The sequence below is a fragment of the Pongo pygmaeus genome, chromosome 9, assembly GCF_028885625.2.
Source record: "Pongo pygmaeus isolate AG05252 chromosome 9, NHGRI_mPonPyg2-v2.0_pri, whole genome shotgun sequence".
NCBI classification, from domain to species: domain Eukaryota; kingdom Metazoa; phylum Chordata; class Mammalia; order Primates; family Hominidae; genus Pongo; species Pongo pygmaeus.
In genome coordinates this window covers 118615108-118631319 of record NC_072382.2, presented here as the reverse complement: position 1 = coordinate 118631319, position 16212 = coordinate 118615108, and the positions used below count along the sequence as shown (strand labels likewise).

Here is a 16212-nt window from a genome sequence, read left to right as displayed (position 1 = left end):
ACTTAGTCAATAAGATAGATGATCTATTTCCCTTATTCATACCACAGTTTCTTGGAATCCAGAAATTCTTGACTGCCATCCAAACAGCTAACTTTAACTTGCGCAATAGAAAAAAGTCAGCCAAACATAATTTAGCGTAAATAGTGCGGGAACAAGCGTCAGAGCACCTTAATTCTGCTCTTGCAGCTATCGTAAATACGATAACTTTGTCATTTAAACTCTCTGATTCTGATTCTCCTCATCTGTGAAGAAGGTGTTGGAGGAACAATAGAGTATCTCATGGAGTATCTGTGGAGATGAAAACATGTATATATGTGTTTGTTTCTATGTAATGTTTGCATGAAAGAGAGAGAGGCACATTCAGATCATCTGAAATGTATGATTTCAGTGCATAAATGTGAGGTATTATTACTCTGGTCGTTTTATTAGTGAGCTAAATGCAGAATATCACAGCATCATAAGGGGCCCCATTATTTCATTTTGTACCACTTTATAATTAAAGAGTATATTCATTCTCATTCTGAAGGAGATCAGGATTACAATCAGTAAGTTATACTTAGAAAATATAGTTCCATTAGCATCACAGCATTCATCCTAGACAAAACCAGGAATCTTGCAATTTACCACTCCTCACCATTGCCATCCAAGGGAATAAAAAGCAATTTATCTGTAAACTGTACAACCCTGAGACTGAGCAGTTTCTTCCATCCTTCCCTCCCTGGAACTACCAGCGTCTCCTGCCCTGTCCTTTAAAGTCAGTGCTGAAAACTCAGCTCCAGGGGGATTTCGGTCCTGCAGCACAGAGCAGGAGAGAAGGCCTTGCTGTAAAGCGGTTTCTGTGAAAACGCCTTGGTGGTGCCAGGTTGTACTCATTATGCACTCTTAGGCGGGAATTGTTGCCTGAAATGCCAATTCAGTCCTGACCTTTTGAACAGATGGGTGTCATCCAGCTGAGAGATTGGCCCCAGTGAGATGTACTGTGTTCACCTGTGGCTACTGTATTCTTAGTGGACATAGGAGGGTGGGAGCTTTCAGAACCAGGTCGTAGGTGGAATGGTTAACAGACCTGAGGGTATTTAGGATTGGGAGGAAAAACTAAGAGAAACATCACACTTGTTAGATGGAAGAAGGGATTAGATTTTTCTGGGTTCATATTATGGGGCAGAACCAAGATCAAGATAGAAGTTGCAGCAAATTTCAACTCCCTGTGGAAGACCTTTATAAGAACTCTCCAGAATAGGCTGCCTTAGCAGCCTGGGAGCTTTCTAACAGAGGTGGGATGATGGTATGGGGATGTTGTGGAAAAGATTCCCCTGCAAATGGAAGCTTCCAGCAGATTAGCACACTATAGTTGGCATGAAAAGGAGATGAGCTCACATTTCTTTTTTTTTTTTTGAGACGGCGTCTTACTCCGTCACCCAGGCTGGAGTGCAGTGGTGTGATCTCAGCTCACTGCAAGCTCTGCCTCCCAGGTTCACGCCATTCTCCTGCCTCAGCCTCCTGAGTAGCTGGGACTACAGGCGCCCGCCAACACGCCCGGCTAATTTTTTGTATTTTTAGTAGAGACAGAGTTTCACCGTGTTAGCCAGGATGGTCTCGATCTCCTGACCTTGTGATCTGCACGCCTTGGCCTCCCAAAGTGCTGGGATTACAGGTGTGAGCCACCATGCCCAGCCGAGCTCACATTTCTATTGTGCCTTCCATGTGCCAGACACCAAATGCTGTTCACATATGGATTCATTTAATCCTTACAACAACCCTACAACCCTAGAATAACCAACTCTTATTCCCATTTACCAGTGAAACAGTGGAGGCACAGAGATTAAGTAACTTGTCCCCAAAGTCAGGAGGTAATCAGTGGCAGCTGAACATAAGAGTACTCACACTAGCTGTCACTGACATGAGAGACGCTCACCAAGCAAGTCCCAGGTGTGCAGGGCACTGAGGAAGGAGCATAGCTGCAGCAAACAGTGCTTCTGCCCTCCACCCCTGCCCCAGGCTGGGTTACCGTGTACTTTCAATACTTCCTGAAATGTGTTTCTTCAAAAATTATTTTCTCTAGTTTCTCTTTACCTTCCTTCCTGTGTGACTTCTATGTATAGAAAGTCTGGAGAGCATAATTCCCCATTGTCCCCTGATTGTCAGAGGACCCCTTCTTCGGCAGGCATGCTAGTCTGTTGAGTACCCACTGTTGGTACAAGTGCTGTGGGTGCACCAGAGGAGGGAGAGATTACTTCTATCCAAGGAACAAGGTAGGTTTCCAGCAATAAGTAGCTTGTGGGTTGGGTCCTGGTGGATGAAGGTTTGCCATTTGGATCTAGAGGAGAAGCAAGAGAAAAGAACAATGGGTGAGACTGTCTCAAGGAATTTTCCAAGGACAGCAGCAGGCTTGGCTGGTTTGAAGTACAGTGCACATGAAGGCATTAGTTAGAAGCTAAGGACAGAGGTTCTCTAAAATGCATTGTCTACATTCAGCTGTACCATGAAAAAAACTCAAGTTTTTTTTTTTGGCAGAGTCTCACACTGTCACCCATGCTGGAGTACAGTGGCACGATCTCAGCTCACTGCAACCTCCCCCTCCTGGGTTCAAGCGATTCTCCTGCCTCAGCCTCCTAAATAGCTAGGATTACAGGCATGCACTACCACACCTGGCTAATTTTTTTTGTAGAGACGGGGTTTCACCATGTTGGCCAGGCTGGTCTTGAACTCCTGACTTCAAGTGATCCACCCACCTCGGCCTTACAAAGTGCTGGGATTATAGGCATGAGCCACCATGCCCGGCTTTCAAGTTTCTTTTAAAAACTTCAGAGCTTACATTTTTACTTTACCGAAAAAATCATCAGATAATTTGCTGTTCACTTCTGTCACGAAAGGCTCATAATGCTGTGCCCCCACCACTCTGCAGGCACATGGGGGAGCTCACTCTTCTCAACCTTTTTGCCAGGAAGGAATGCCTGCTGTTTCTTTTATGGTCCCTCCATCTCAACTGTGTTGCACAAGACTCTACTGTAGGTGCTGTGAGAATGCAGAGATGAAAGGATGAAGAACCTGTCCTCAGGGAGCTTCTACTCTACTAGGGGATGTAAAACAAGCTCATAAACAGCTTTGCTATGAAGTGCTAGGTACTGAGTGCTAGAAGAAGTATCACTAAGAAAAGCAGAGCTAGTGTGATCTTCTTAGCATTTCTTAAGGGTAGATGAACAGGGATTGTTGGTGTTATTTAGTTACTTTTAGAGTCAGGGTCTTGCTCTGTCACCTAGGATAGAGTGCAGTGGTGCAACCACGGTTCACTGCAGCCTCGACCTCCTGGGCTCAAGCAGTTCTCCCACCTCAACCTCCTGAGCATCTGGGACTACAGGCGTGTGCCACTACACCCAGCTAATTGTTTTTTTCCTTTGGTATAGATGGGGTCTTGCTTTGTTGCCGGGGCTGATCTTGAACTCCTGGGCTCAAACAATCCTCCCTTCTTGGCCTCCCAAAATGCTGGGATTACAGGCATGAGCCACCACACCCAGCCATGTTGGTATTAGTAAAGGAAAATTAGATGCCATCATATCAGTGTCCATGGCTACCTATTTCCTTGATGGCGATTTGCCACCAGCCAGTATGAGGCCAGGCACTGTGAGGGCACTGAGCAGGCAGCATGCCAAAGGTTTCTTTCCAATTCGTAGAAGTGTCAGGATTTCACGTGCCTCATGCTCTCTGTAATCTCCCTGCCTGCCACCCTAGAAGGAAAAATAAGGTTTGTCTTTCTTCTATAGTGGTACACACACTTGATTTTTTTGACTTTGCAAATAAATACAGCAGCATAACCAATCTACACCGTGAGATTACCACCTGGAACTCACAAAGAAAACCACATCCTCTTCTCTGAGCTCAGTCAGCCTCAGCCTTATTACTCAGGCCTCATAGAGCAGTAAAATGCTGACAGAGTGGGAGGGGTTACCCCAGAACCTTTAAGGGGAGTATGCAGACACGTCATTGCTCCCATTTTCTCTCAAAACCCAGTAAGTGAGTAAGGACGAGTCAACATTGACAGATTCAATAGAGAATTGTGCAAGTTGCCCCAAAGTTCCCCGGGAGGGTGGGTGGTGTGCATTGTGTCCGTTTGTGCATTTTTCCCCTTGTGTGATCGGACGATCATCCCACCTCTGCACTCTCTTAGCTTTAGTTTGATAAATATTCGAGCATGTAGCTCTTGGGAACCGTCTTTCCTCCATGACTTTGGTAGCTGCTGAATTGGCATAAAGGGTTGCCAAAGATTTGATCCTAAATCTCATGTTCCGTGGGCAGTGGGTTAGTCTGTTTATACCCCCCAAAATGGTCGATAGGGTCTCATTTATAGAGTGTCACAAAGGACTTCTAGACTCAGGGTCAGCATTCTTACCAAAAATCAGACTTGACTTATTTGGTCTTTTACAGTTGATTAAAGACTCTTTCACATGTGTTGTCTTTTTGAGCCCCCAAACAACCCTCATTTTTCAGATCAGGAACCTTGAGGAGAAGCTGAAAGATTTGCCACCATTTTGCTGGTGAGGGAGCTGGGTCCTGACTTCAAGTTTTCTGATTCCCTGGTCATGTATTTTTTCCTTTACACCTCCTTGCCCACTCTGCACCCTCCAAGCACAGCTGCCAAGTGAAAGATGCTAGCCCTTCCAGGTCTTTGACCTACTGATGATACTGAAACTTGAGACAGAGCCCTGGGGTATCCCCTGACTCCTATTAATACTCTTTTTCATCTGGCTTTTAACTGACATTTGTCTGTCCTGAATCAGAGGCTTCTCCTGGAAATTAGTTTCCCTGAGTCATTTGTTCATTTACATATGGGTAAATTGTCCCTCATAATTCTGCAAGCAGGGTTCTGTGATTAAATCAATTTCCTTGTTTTTATCAGCTGACTCAGTACGCCCTTATGCACTCAGAAATAACATCTCTAAAGTGAATATAAATCATGCCAGACTTTATTGAGCCTTTACAGTGTAGTAACCTCTATGAAGCACTCCACACCCGTGGAGTCAGTCCTGTCGTACAGATAACTAAGACCCAGCAAAGCAAGATAACTTGCCCGAGCTCCTGCTCCTCAGGAAGCAGCGAAGCCAGGATTCACGGGCAACTCTTCCTGACCCCAGAGCTTGTGCTCATGACCCTTGTGCTCAACTCCAGCTTGGCTGAGGAATGAGCTCTGGGCTGGGAGTCAGGAAGGCCCCCCACAAGATTTGTCAGGTGGTTGTTTGCTCTGTCTTGGTGCCTACAGGCATCAGACCTGAAGGCAGGGAAGACAGCAGACAAGGCAGAGCCCAAAGGAGGGTGGGTGTTTTGGTTTGCAGAGGCCCCATTCTCAGGGATAAAAACAAGTTCTGAGAGAGGGAAGGAAAAGAGCCTTAAAAGACACGGCAAACAAACCAAAACACTGAGGCCTCCAGAAGAGGCAGGAAGGCTCCAACCAGGACTATATACATTTTGTTAGCTTTGCTGTTTCCTCATGGTTAGTAATGATGTTTTAAAAATCTTTAAACAGGAGAGCGCTCATGTTTGTCCTTGCGGAGAGCAAAGAGATGCAACTGATGAGATTTGCATCCAACTATATAATCAGGCTTAAAGGAAAAAAGCACCCCAAGGAATTGAGTGGATGATGTTAGTTATCAAAGAAGACAATATAGGTTTTTGAAAAAGTAAGAAGCGGCCGCTCGCATTGCTTCTTGGCAAAGCAGACAGAATCACCATTTCCTCACTCCCACACAGCCATGTTGCACCACTTCCTGCCAGTGGTTTTTGGTTGGCCCTGGCGCCGACATGCGAGCAGTGCCCACTGAGAGGAATTGGGCAGAGTGGGTAGGACGGGCGGGCTAATCCCACAGAGCAAGTCCTGGTGTAGGTTTTCTTTTATCTTCTTCTCTCTGCTGGCTTTTAGCTTTCTGTAGCAAAATAGTTGGCTTCTGGCTGTTCCTTTTACCTCTTTGCTCAGAGAACTTTCAAAAGATATCTCACTTACCGTCATCTTTGGTAGTTGGGAAGCTCCCTCCTCTAACTTTTCTCCAGAATGTCTTGCATTGCTAGCAATGTGCATGTCAGTTAGCTCCCCTCCCTTTCCATCCTGCCTCTGCCCCTAAGTCCCAGCCTAACCTTAATCATTATAGAAAACCATTGAAATACAGAGACCTGAAATCCTTTACCCAACATTCAAGAAGTATGCTTTACTTTCATTATTCAAATAGATCATTGGAATGGCACAGTTAGCATTACAGCTGTGTTTGCTATTAAGAGTTTGTTTTTTTTTTTTAAACTTAGTCCCACCAAGAGTCAGTTCATCCAGGATAAGCTCAGTAGTTTCCAAGAAGCTTTAAGTCAGAAAACCAACCAAGCAAACACAACTTATTTTCAAGTCCCAGGCTTTTAAAGACTGAAGTCAAAAATGCTACTGGGAGGATCCTATCAACATAGGTGTGGCTTTGATAGTCTTCTTGACTATCCTTGATCAAGAAGAAATACTCATTCCTCTTTCTGTCCAATACTAGTCCATAGTTGTATGCTCTGACAGGATAGTAACCCATATTAAGAGAGTATTTATTTTTATTATTCTTTTTTGAGATAGAGTCTCACTCTTTTGCCCAGGCTGGAGTGCAGTGGCATGGTCTTGGCTCACTGCAATCTCTGCCTTCTGAGTTCAAGCAATTCCCCTGCCTCAGCCTCCTGAGTAGCTGGGACTACAGGTGCACACCACCACACCCAGCTAATTTTTGTATTTTTAGTAGAGGCGGGGTTTCGCCATGTTGGCCAGGCTGGTCTCGAGCTCCTGACCTCAAGTGATCCACCCGCCCCGGCCTCCCAAAGTGCTGGGATTACACACGCCCGGCCTAAAGAGCATTTACTGACATCAGTGAAAGAGATCATAATACTGGGTATAGGACAATGTTCTAGAACACTGAAGGTTCACAGACATACATGAGATATAGTTCTTGCCTGCAAACAATTTATAGTCTAATGAGAATGATTAAGTACATAATTGAACATGGTACCAAGGATAATGTTAGAGCAATCAGAGACAAAGTCTTTTGAAGTTTAAAGGAAGAGATGATCTATTTCTGTTTGAAAGGAAAAGTTTAATAAAGACAATAGCATTTGATATGGATGTAGAATGATGAGTTGCTTTGGACTGGCAGGAATGAAGGCAGAAGAATCAGTTATTTGCAGATAGAAGGAACAGTGCGGGCAAATGCATAGAATTGTGCGTAGATAGGGAACAGTTAAGTGGTCCCATTTGACTAGAGCTTAGAATGTATGGAGAGGGGAATATGAGACACTGATTGGAAGATGGCCCGGGGCAGTGTTGTAAAATGAAAGTGAATGGACTACAGAACGGTTGGTCTTTGTAGGGTAGTAGTAGGGGGTTGGTTATGAGGCTAGCGTAATAATCCAGGCAAGAGGTAATCAGGTTTCCATGAAATTGGCAACAAAGGGACTGAAGTGACCAGCATTGCAGAGTTAGATTCAGCACCAGGAGTAAGGAATCAATAGTGGCCCCAAGAGCTTATGCCTGGAAGATTTGGAAAATGAGGCATCAAAACGACAATGTCTGAAGGAGTAGCAGGTTATGGGGGAAGTTGATGGGTTTGGAATTGGACATGGTAAGTGTTACATGCTGGTTAGATATCCAGGGAAAGATACCTAGTAAGTAGCTGGAAGTATGGATCTGGGGCTTAAAGGAGCACTTCCGTAATTCTTTACATAAAGGCAGTACAGCCATGAAAATAGATGATGTTGCCAAAGTAAGTGTGGGGAGAGAGAAGGTCAAGGACAAAAATGTGGAGAGTACTTGCTTAGAAAGGGTGGAGGGGCCATCGAAGGAGTCAGAAGCAGCAGTTAGAGAAGTAGAAAGAGGAGAGGAGCAGCGTGGTACACTGAGGTCACCGGGGGAGGAGAGAGGAGGCAGCCAGCCACCGAACAGATGCATCCTCTAGGGCTAGAGGGTCCTGAAAGCTCCAAGAGTAATTCTCATGTGCATTTAGGTTTGGGAATAGATCACTGTTAATTCAACAGAGAAATGAAAGAAGAGAAGGTTCAGTGGGGTCCAGCCATGCCCTGTTATGTGGAATTTTTTCCCTAAGGGTGTGGTCCCCTCCCCTACAGCTCGTCTTTTGGAGGGCTGGTCCAGGCTCCTCTAAGCCATGACACCGGCTGAGGATCAGCGGTTAGTGTACATGATCTCCTCAGCCTTGCCCGTTGTCCCTTGCAAGACATTTCTTGGATGGGAGTTTCCAGTGCTGGGAGAAGTTCCGCCCCACTGACTCTATTCTGCTGTGTCTCCTCAGAGCCTGTCATAGGGAACTGCATGGATAGAAGTTCTCCAGGACAAGCAGTGGAGCTGCCGGATCACAATGGGCTCGGGTACCCAGCGCACCCCTCCGTCCATGAGCACCACAGGCCCCGGGCCCTCCAGAGACACCACACGATCCAGAACAGCGACGATGCTTATGTATGTTGGTCCCTCCTGCTGCGCAGAGGTGGATCCTCCCAGTCCCAGCCTTGAAACAGAGCATAGTGATGTGGGGTAGCCTCTCTTGGCCGCTCTCCTCAGTCAGCATCCAGCCTTTCTGGAAACGGTGGGGAGCGTTTCTTTTTTTTCTTTTTTGAGATGGAGTCTCACTCTGTTGCCCAGGCTGGAGGACAGTGGCGCGCTCACTGCAACTTCTACCTCCCCGGTTCAAGTGACTTTTGTGCCTCAGCCTCCTGAGTAACTGGGACTACAGGTGCCTGCCACCACGCCTGGCTAATTTTTGTATTTTTAGTAGGTATGGGGTTTTACCATGTTGGCCAGGCTGGTCTTGAACTCCTGAGCTCAGGCAATTCACCTGCCTTGAGAGCATTTCTTTGAGTCACCCTAACAGACCAAACCTTAATTCGAGTAGAATCTATGCTCCAAATTTTAGACCAAAGAATCAGAAATAGTTGCCATCTGTTCCCTGTAGTTTTGGTTATTAAACCTTTTCTCAGTCTAAACTCAGGCCCCAGCAAATGAGCCCATAGGCTTCTGGTTATTTTTCAGGAGCTACATTGAGCTTACTCAGATCAGGGGAGCTGGTGGGCCTCAGCAAAGTTTTGTTTTCCTAGGGTGGTGCTAGTCTAGTAGCTAGCCACATGTGGCTATTCAAATCTAAACCAATTAAAATTAAAAACAATTTAAAATTCAGTTCCTCAGTCACACCAGTCACACTTTATTTTTTATTGTTATTTTTTTTTGAGACAGAGTCTTGCTCTGTCGCCCAGGTTGGAGTGCAGTGGTGCAATCTTGGCTCACTGCAAGCTCCACCTCCTGGGTTCACGCCATTCTCCTGCCTCAACCTCCCGAGTAGCTGGGACTACAGGCACCCGCCACCACGCCCAGCTAATTTTTTGTATTTTTAGTAGAGATGGGGTTTCACCGTGTTAGCCAGGATGGTCTCGATCTCCTGACCTCATGATCCATCCGCCTCGGCCTCCCAAAGTGCTGGGATTACAGGCATGAGCCACCACGCCCAGCCCAGTCACACTTTAAGTGGTCAGTAGCCACTTGTGGCTACTGGTTACCATATTGGACAGGACAGAGAACATTTCCATCACTGCAGAGTGTGACTGGACGGTGCTGTCCTAAGACAAAGTCCCAGTGGAGATGGGGATAGGTCAGAAACCTGGTTTTAGAAGGCCATGTAAGTGTCAAGATGTCACCACCAGCTGAGATTTGCCACGTCCGCCCCACCCTCAGCCCCCCCACTGGGGAAAGCCAAGCAGCTTCCTACACTGTCGCTGTGGAGCGCCCCCTTTGGGTGGTGCTGTAGAGGAAGGAGTCTGGAGTGGGGCCCCAGGCTGTCTTTTGCCTGGGCTCCTTCAGAAGGACCAGCTGTCTCTAGGGGTTGCCTGAGAGTGGTGTCTGGTGTGCTTATTTCTTCTCTTAACTGTTTTCTGCAGGTACAGCTGGATAACTTGCCAGGAATGAGTCTCGTGGCTGGGAAAGCACTTAGCTCTGCCCGGATGTCGGATGCAGTTCTCAGTCAGTCTTCACTCATGGGCAGCCAGCAGTTTCAGGATGGGGAAAATGAGGGTGAGGAGCCTTATGCATGGGGCACTCCAGAGAAGTTCCTGGAGGGGCCTCCCTCCATCTTCCGTGACTGCTCCTCTCTTCCGTAGGAAGAGCTTACGGGGAGTTAGAGCCACAGCATCCCACAGCTTCTGGACACAGCCTCTTTCCCCACTGGTCTTCCCTGAGTGCGGGTGTGTAAAGGAGGTGTGGCTTCTGGCCAGATGGCACAGGGCTCTCCCATTCCTGTCTCTCATCTCTCTGGCGATATGCCTTCCATCACTTTTTCCACTTCTGCTTAGCGGGCATCAGGTCCTAATGGCACATTTCTGCCTCTCCTTGGAGCCAGTTGAGGGAGGGTGTCATAACAAATAATAGGCGTAGGCCTTGGGCGGGGCAGGTCTGCCATCAGTCCCAAGGCTGTCCTTTTCAGGCTCTGCAGGTGAGGCACTTGGCTTTCTGGACCCCGAGATCCTCATCTGTAAAGTGGCAAAAACAATAGAGCCTTTATCCTACATTGTGCCCTGAGGGCTGGCTGGCTTAGTGAGTATCAAGTGCTTAGCACAGTGTCTGGAACACAAACAGTGCCCAGGAATGGGTGCCTGCAGGCAGTAAAATTATTCTCTCTTTCACCCTTTAAGAGGTGATCCTTTCTGAAGGAGTCCTCTATCTTCTCTCACACTACAGTGGTTGATCTTACCTAAGGATGGGAAAGGGTAAAGGAAAAGGGAAAAAAATGGAACACGCAGAGGAGAATACAGGAAGAATCTTGGCCCCCGCCCATCGTCACTCAACACCTTGGGAGCCTGCTGTGAGCTAGAATTCAGGGCTGGGAGTCAGGCTGTGGGATGCTCAGACAGGTTGCCTTCAATTCCTCCTCTCTCCCCGCCTTGCTCTCCTAGCCCCCCAGTTCCCTGCCAACCTCATACATTCTTTTTGGTCTTGCAGAATGTGGGGCAAGCCTGGGAGGTCATGAGCACCCAGACCTGAGTGATGGCAGCCAGCATTTAAACTCCTCTTGCTATCCATCTACGTGTATTACAGACATTCTGCTCAGCTACAAGCACCCCGAAGTCTCCTTCAGCATGGAGCAGGCAGGCGTGTAACCAGAAACAGAGAGTGAGTGTCACCCTGGCCAGGGCCAAACCAGCCCTGTGGCCCAGTGCCCGCTCCCGATCCCATCAGGAGCTTCAGCCCATGTGTTGTGGTGGCCAGTGCAGTCGACAGTGCCACGCCTCCCCTCGTGGCCTTCACAGTTTCTTGCTTTTCATTAACGACGCTGCTAGTTTTAGGGCGTGAGGTAGGGGTGGGGGTGTGCAGAAGAAATGCTAAACACAGTCTTTTGGTTCGGTTATGGGAATAAGACACAAGACCCGCCGTGTGTTATAGGTGCTCTAGCCTTCATAGGGACAGAAGTGAGCTACGGATCCAGAGGATGGAGGTGACCTCTGGCCAGCATAATGAGGAAAGGAGGAAGTCCTTAAACTCAGTCCTAAAAGACAAAACCTGGCAGGAAAATATGTCCAGCCATATTTTTTAAGGCCATACAGAAGCAAGTGGCAGGATATTCCAGACTAGGGAAATGTGTGATGAGAGGCCCATGGTAGAAAGAATGGGGAAATTGGCTTGTTTGGCTGGAGTAATGCAAAGAGTACACAGCAGGCACCATTGGTTGTATCTGGAAAATCCTTGACAAGAAGAGGCCTGATGAAAGGGAAGCCACTTGGCAAATCCACATCAGAGCCTCAGTATGGCAAGCTACCTGAACACCTGAGGGAAAGTAAACCCGTTGCATTTTTTAAAAGGTTTTAAATGGAATATTTGAGTCTTTCTCTTTTCAAACTAATTCTCCTCTGTGTCTGCTTTATTCCAGGTTTTGTGTACAGCTTGGGAATGAAAAGGTTGATTGTAAACCCACAGTATCTAGCAGCGTTGCGCCAAATTTCCCTTGTGTTTCTCTCTACCCAAAATATCACAGCTGCTTTCCTCACATTTGGTTCATCCATGTGCTGGTTCTTTTGGGTTCTGAGAGGGTTTTGCCATGTTTGCTTGTATGACCAAGTCACCAAGGAAATAAACAGGAAGGAAATCCATGTTCTCCATCTTTTGTGAAAGTATATTTGAGTTGGTGGTTTTTTGTTTTGTTTGGGGGTTTGTGTTTTGTTTTGTTTTTGGTATGTTTTCTTCCAGAGGTGATTTATTTTCTTTTTTTTTCTTCCTTTCTTTTTTTTCTTTTGTTCCTTTTTTGAAACAGGAGAGCAAAGCAGTTAGAGTTCAGAGGCCAGGGGCCTCAGGGCCACTCCCTCCCTAGCCTTCATCAGCAGAGTACCCTCCATCCCCCTGCATTGCTCTTCTGTGAAAGCAAATACTAAAGGATGCCATCCTCTGGAATCCTCATGGCAGGCAAAGGGAGACAGGAAGGGTGATGGCTTCTGGCACTTAGAAAACAAAAAGAACAAAAAAAGAGAAACCCCCAAGCCTGGAACCCAGAGAGATCTTTACTGCTGGGATCCATGGAAAACATGTCTGTCCCAGCCAAGATCATATGAAGAGTTTGGCACGGAGGCTGAGAATGACCTGGCATAGATGGTTTGCCACTTAGAATGTTTCAATTTGAGCCTTTGCTTTTGGTGTATAACTCAGCTCCCCTTTTGTAACCTGGAAAGTTGGTTGCCTTTATCATCCTGCTGGTTTTATCCATGGACTGAACACCCAACAGCAGTGCACTATGTTTTCTGTGGCATCTTTCATTCTCATTTTATATTGTGCTATTAAAAGGATTGTTTCTCCATATATATATTATATATGTGTGTATATATATAATATATATTATATATGTGTGTATATATAATATATATGTGTGTCTATATATTATATATATATATATATATGCTCTCCTCTTTCAGCCTCTTTGTCACAGGGAAGAAGTGTAGGAGGTTGCCTTGGGTCCTGCCTCTCTCCTAACCTCCTCTTCCCCACTGGGCACCCTCAGCCCCTATATTTTAATTCTTGATCATGTAGAAATTGTTTTTGGTAAATGTTGATATTATTGTTATTATCATTATTAATAAATAAAGAGAAAAGGAATTTTTGTTTAAATGAGAAATGTTTAACCAGATTCTGTTCTATTTGAATTGTGACTTGCACCTTTTGTTCAAAGTATTTCCTTTAGGCATTGTAATTGTGAACAGCTCTTACTTGTGCCAGTGACAGATGCAGTGGTCTCCTTTCCCCAGTTGAAGCAGTGCATACGCAATAGCTATTGTTTGTGTTATCTTTATTTCTCTTCACTGTTAGAAACCAAAGTCTTCTCTGCTGGCTGGGGCTCAGAGAGGGTCTGGGTTATCTCCTTCTGATCTTCAAAACAAGAGAGAGACCTTGAATACACTGACTCTTCCACCCTTTTTTTTTTCTGGGAAAGGAGAGCAAGAGGTCCCGAGTCCCCTCCTAGTCTTTCATCCTGAATTTGCACAGAGGAAAGCGGGTGCCCGGCATGGCCATCCTGATGTTGCTGGCGGGATCCCCATGCACCTTGTCCTTCTCCACTGATACTGGCAGCTCGGCTCCTGGACCCAATATCCCTTGAGTGGAATTCTGCAGTGCAAGAGCCCTTCCTGGGAGCTGTCCCATGTTTCCATGGTCCCCAGTCTCCCCTCCACTTGGTGGGGTCACCAACTACTCACCAGAAGGGGGCTTACCAAGAAAGCCCTAAAAGCTGTTGACTTATCTGCGCTTGTTCCAACTCTTATGCCCCCAACCTGCCCTACCACCACCACGCGCTCAGCCTGATGTGTTTACATGGTACTGTATGTACGGGAGAGCAGACTGCACCCTCCAGCAACACCAGATGAAAGCCAGTGAGCCTACTAACCGTGCCATCTTGCAAACTACACTTTAAAAAAAACTCATTGCTTTGTATTGTAGTAACCAATATGCGCAGTATATGTTGAATGTATATGAACATACTTTCCTATTTCTGTTCTTTGAAAATGTCAGAAATATTTTTTTCTTTCTCATTTTATGTTGAACTAAAAAGGATTAAAAAAAAAAAAAAATCTCCAGACTCAAGTTGCTAAGACCTTTTGTCCTGCCTTTTGTCCTTCCTTTTGTGAGGCACTTACTTACAACTTGGTTACTTAGTTGGACAGCAGGAAGTTGTGTAGGAGCCTGATTGTGTTCTTAGGCTGATAGATTATTTGCCTGTGGTTCGGAGTCTAGTTGGAAGAAGCCTCAGGTAGTGGGAGCTGGGGCAGTGGAGGCTGGAGAGGTCTCCCAGGCTTAGGGTGGGGCTTTGAGTGATTTGTGATCTCATCTCACCTTATGAAACTCGCATTCTCTAGAAGCCTGAACTCTGCTTCACACTGTGTCCCTGGGCACCCAGCTCGGACTCTGCCCTGTTAGAAGGGAGCATTTGAATTTGCTGGGCCAGGTGGAAAACAGCTTCCTTGAAAGGGCACTTTTGAAGAGTACAGGGAAGGATCCTTAAAGAGTGGACACAGGCTGGACCCTTCATGACATGACCCCCATTGGCCAAGTGAAAGGATAGCCAAATAAGTATTTGGAAAGAAAGGGAGGGGCCTGGCATGGCTTGCGCCTGGAAATCCAGCACTTCTGGAGGCCGAGGCAGGTGGATCATCTGAGTTCAGGAGTTGGAGACCAGCCTGGCCAATGTGGCGAAACCCCGTCTCTACTAAAAATACAAAAATTAGCCAGGTGTGGTGGTGGGCGCCTGTAGTTCCTGCTACTCAGGAGGCTGAGGCAGGAGAATGGCTTGAACCCAGGAAGCAGAGGTTGCTGCAGCAAGCCAAGATTGCACCACTGCACTCCAGCCTGGGTGACAGCAGGATACTGCTTCTCAAAAAAAAAAAAAAAAAAAAAAAAGGCGGAGCGTGGGTAGAATTTTCCTATAGTTTTCTCCTTTATCCACACCTGAACTCCAAAGGGCAGGATAGAGCTTCCAGCAAGTTTCTAGGCATGGCTAAGAGACAGGTGGTTGAAGGTCTTCTATGAAGAAAGCTTACTGAAGCTGGAAACACCATCTGAGTTCACAGAAGGAAGAATGAGAGGAGGGAATTTAGAAAGCCTTCCAAGCTGGGCATGGTGGCGTGCGCCTGTAATCCCAGCTGCTCAGGAGGCTGAGGCAGGAGAATTACGTAAGCCCAGGAGTTCGAGTCCAGCCTGGGCAGCATAGCAAGACCCCCACCTCTACAAAAAATAAACTTAAACGGGCTTGGTGGCACATGCCTGTAGTCCCAGCTGCTCAGGAGGCTGAGGCCGAAGGATTGTGTGAGCCCAGGAGTTTGAGGCTGCAGTGACCCATGATCGTGCCACTGCACTCCTGCAAAGAGGACAGAAGGATTTCAAGTCCATGGGGGCGGCTAGAAAGTTGCTGTAGGGCCATTTAGATTAGAGAAGAAAAGAGCCTTCTCAAGAAGGGTCTTCTAAAACTCCTCTGAGTCTGTATACGCTCTCATGCAAGACTAGGTGAGTCTCTAGAACCAAACAGTGATAATACCCAGATGCCTTCCAGCAAATTGTAGCACCTGTTGCAATAGGTGCCACTCCCTCCTAAAATCAGCCAGGGTGCCTTTGGACCAGAGGTAGGGTGAGCTTTTGTAGGAAGCAGGGCACTGGCTCCTGGATACAGACTGGGGAGCTTAGCTCCAGAAAACAGGAGCCACGTTGACAGAAAACTGTGCTCTACACAGTTTTCTTCCTGACTTTGTGCCAGCGCCCACCCCACACCAACTGCAAAGGTCAAGAATTCAGAGGGCTACTGTGCTTCCCTCCTGCTGATCAAAGATGAGCTCTGTCCTGGCCTTAGTCTTTTCTAAGCCGGAGGGCAGGAGAGAATCTTGCATAGTTGGCTACAGTGCCCCACCCAAGGGTCTAACTTGGGGCTCTATCACAAGAGCTGCAGCAAAATTGCCAAATAGGAAATACTGGGGGTGGGGGTCCTGTCTCCCCTGCTCAGTCACCACCTCCCCTCCCTAACTCTCATTCTGGCTCAAACCATGTGCTCCCAGAAGAAACGTTGTGAGCAGGGGCTGGTATGAGACTGCTTCCCTTCCCAGGACCCACTCCTCCCTATGACCAGGCTGGTGACCCTCCCTCTAGGGTGCCAGTGCCATTCACTGAGCAAATGTTTGGCACGTGTCTGT

The 16212-nt window shown here is 46.8% G+C and overlaps 1 protein-coding gene across 18 annotated transcripts in view; it reads left to right on the top strand.

Moving 5' to 3' along the window:
- SIK3 (SIK family kinase 3) overlaps nucleotides 1–16212 on the top strand; it is a 258649-nt gene that overhangs the window by 239020 nt on the left and 3417 nt on the right. For 9 of the 18 annotated variants that reach the window (XM_054441471.2, XM_054441466.2, XM_054441467.2 and 6 more), the window contains 4 exons: nucleotides 8310–8473; nucleotides 9943–10075; nucleotides 11000–11170; nucleotides 11925–14114. In XM_054441471.2, the coding sequence (XP_054297446.1) occupies nucleotides 8310–8473; nucleotides 9943–10075; nucleotides 11000–11157 (455 nt within the window). In that variant the 3' untranslated portion in view covers nucleotides 11158–11170; nucleotides 11925–14114. Of the gene's footprint in view, nucleotides 1–8309; nucleotides 8474–9942; nucleotides 10076–10999; nucleotides 11171–11924; nucleotides 14115–16212 lie in introns of those variants that run through there. The other 9 variants (XR_010127644.1, XR_010127643.1, XR_010127641.1 and 6 more) reach the window with 2 other exon arrangements.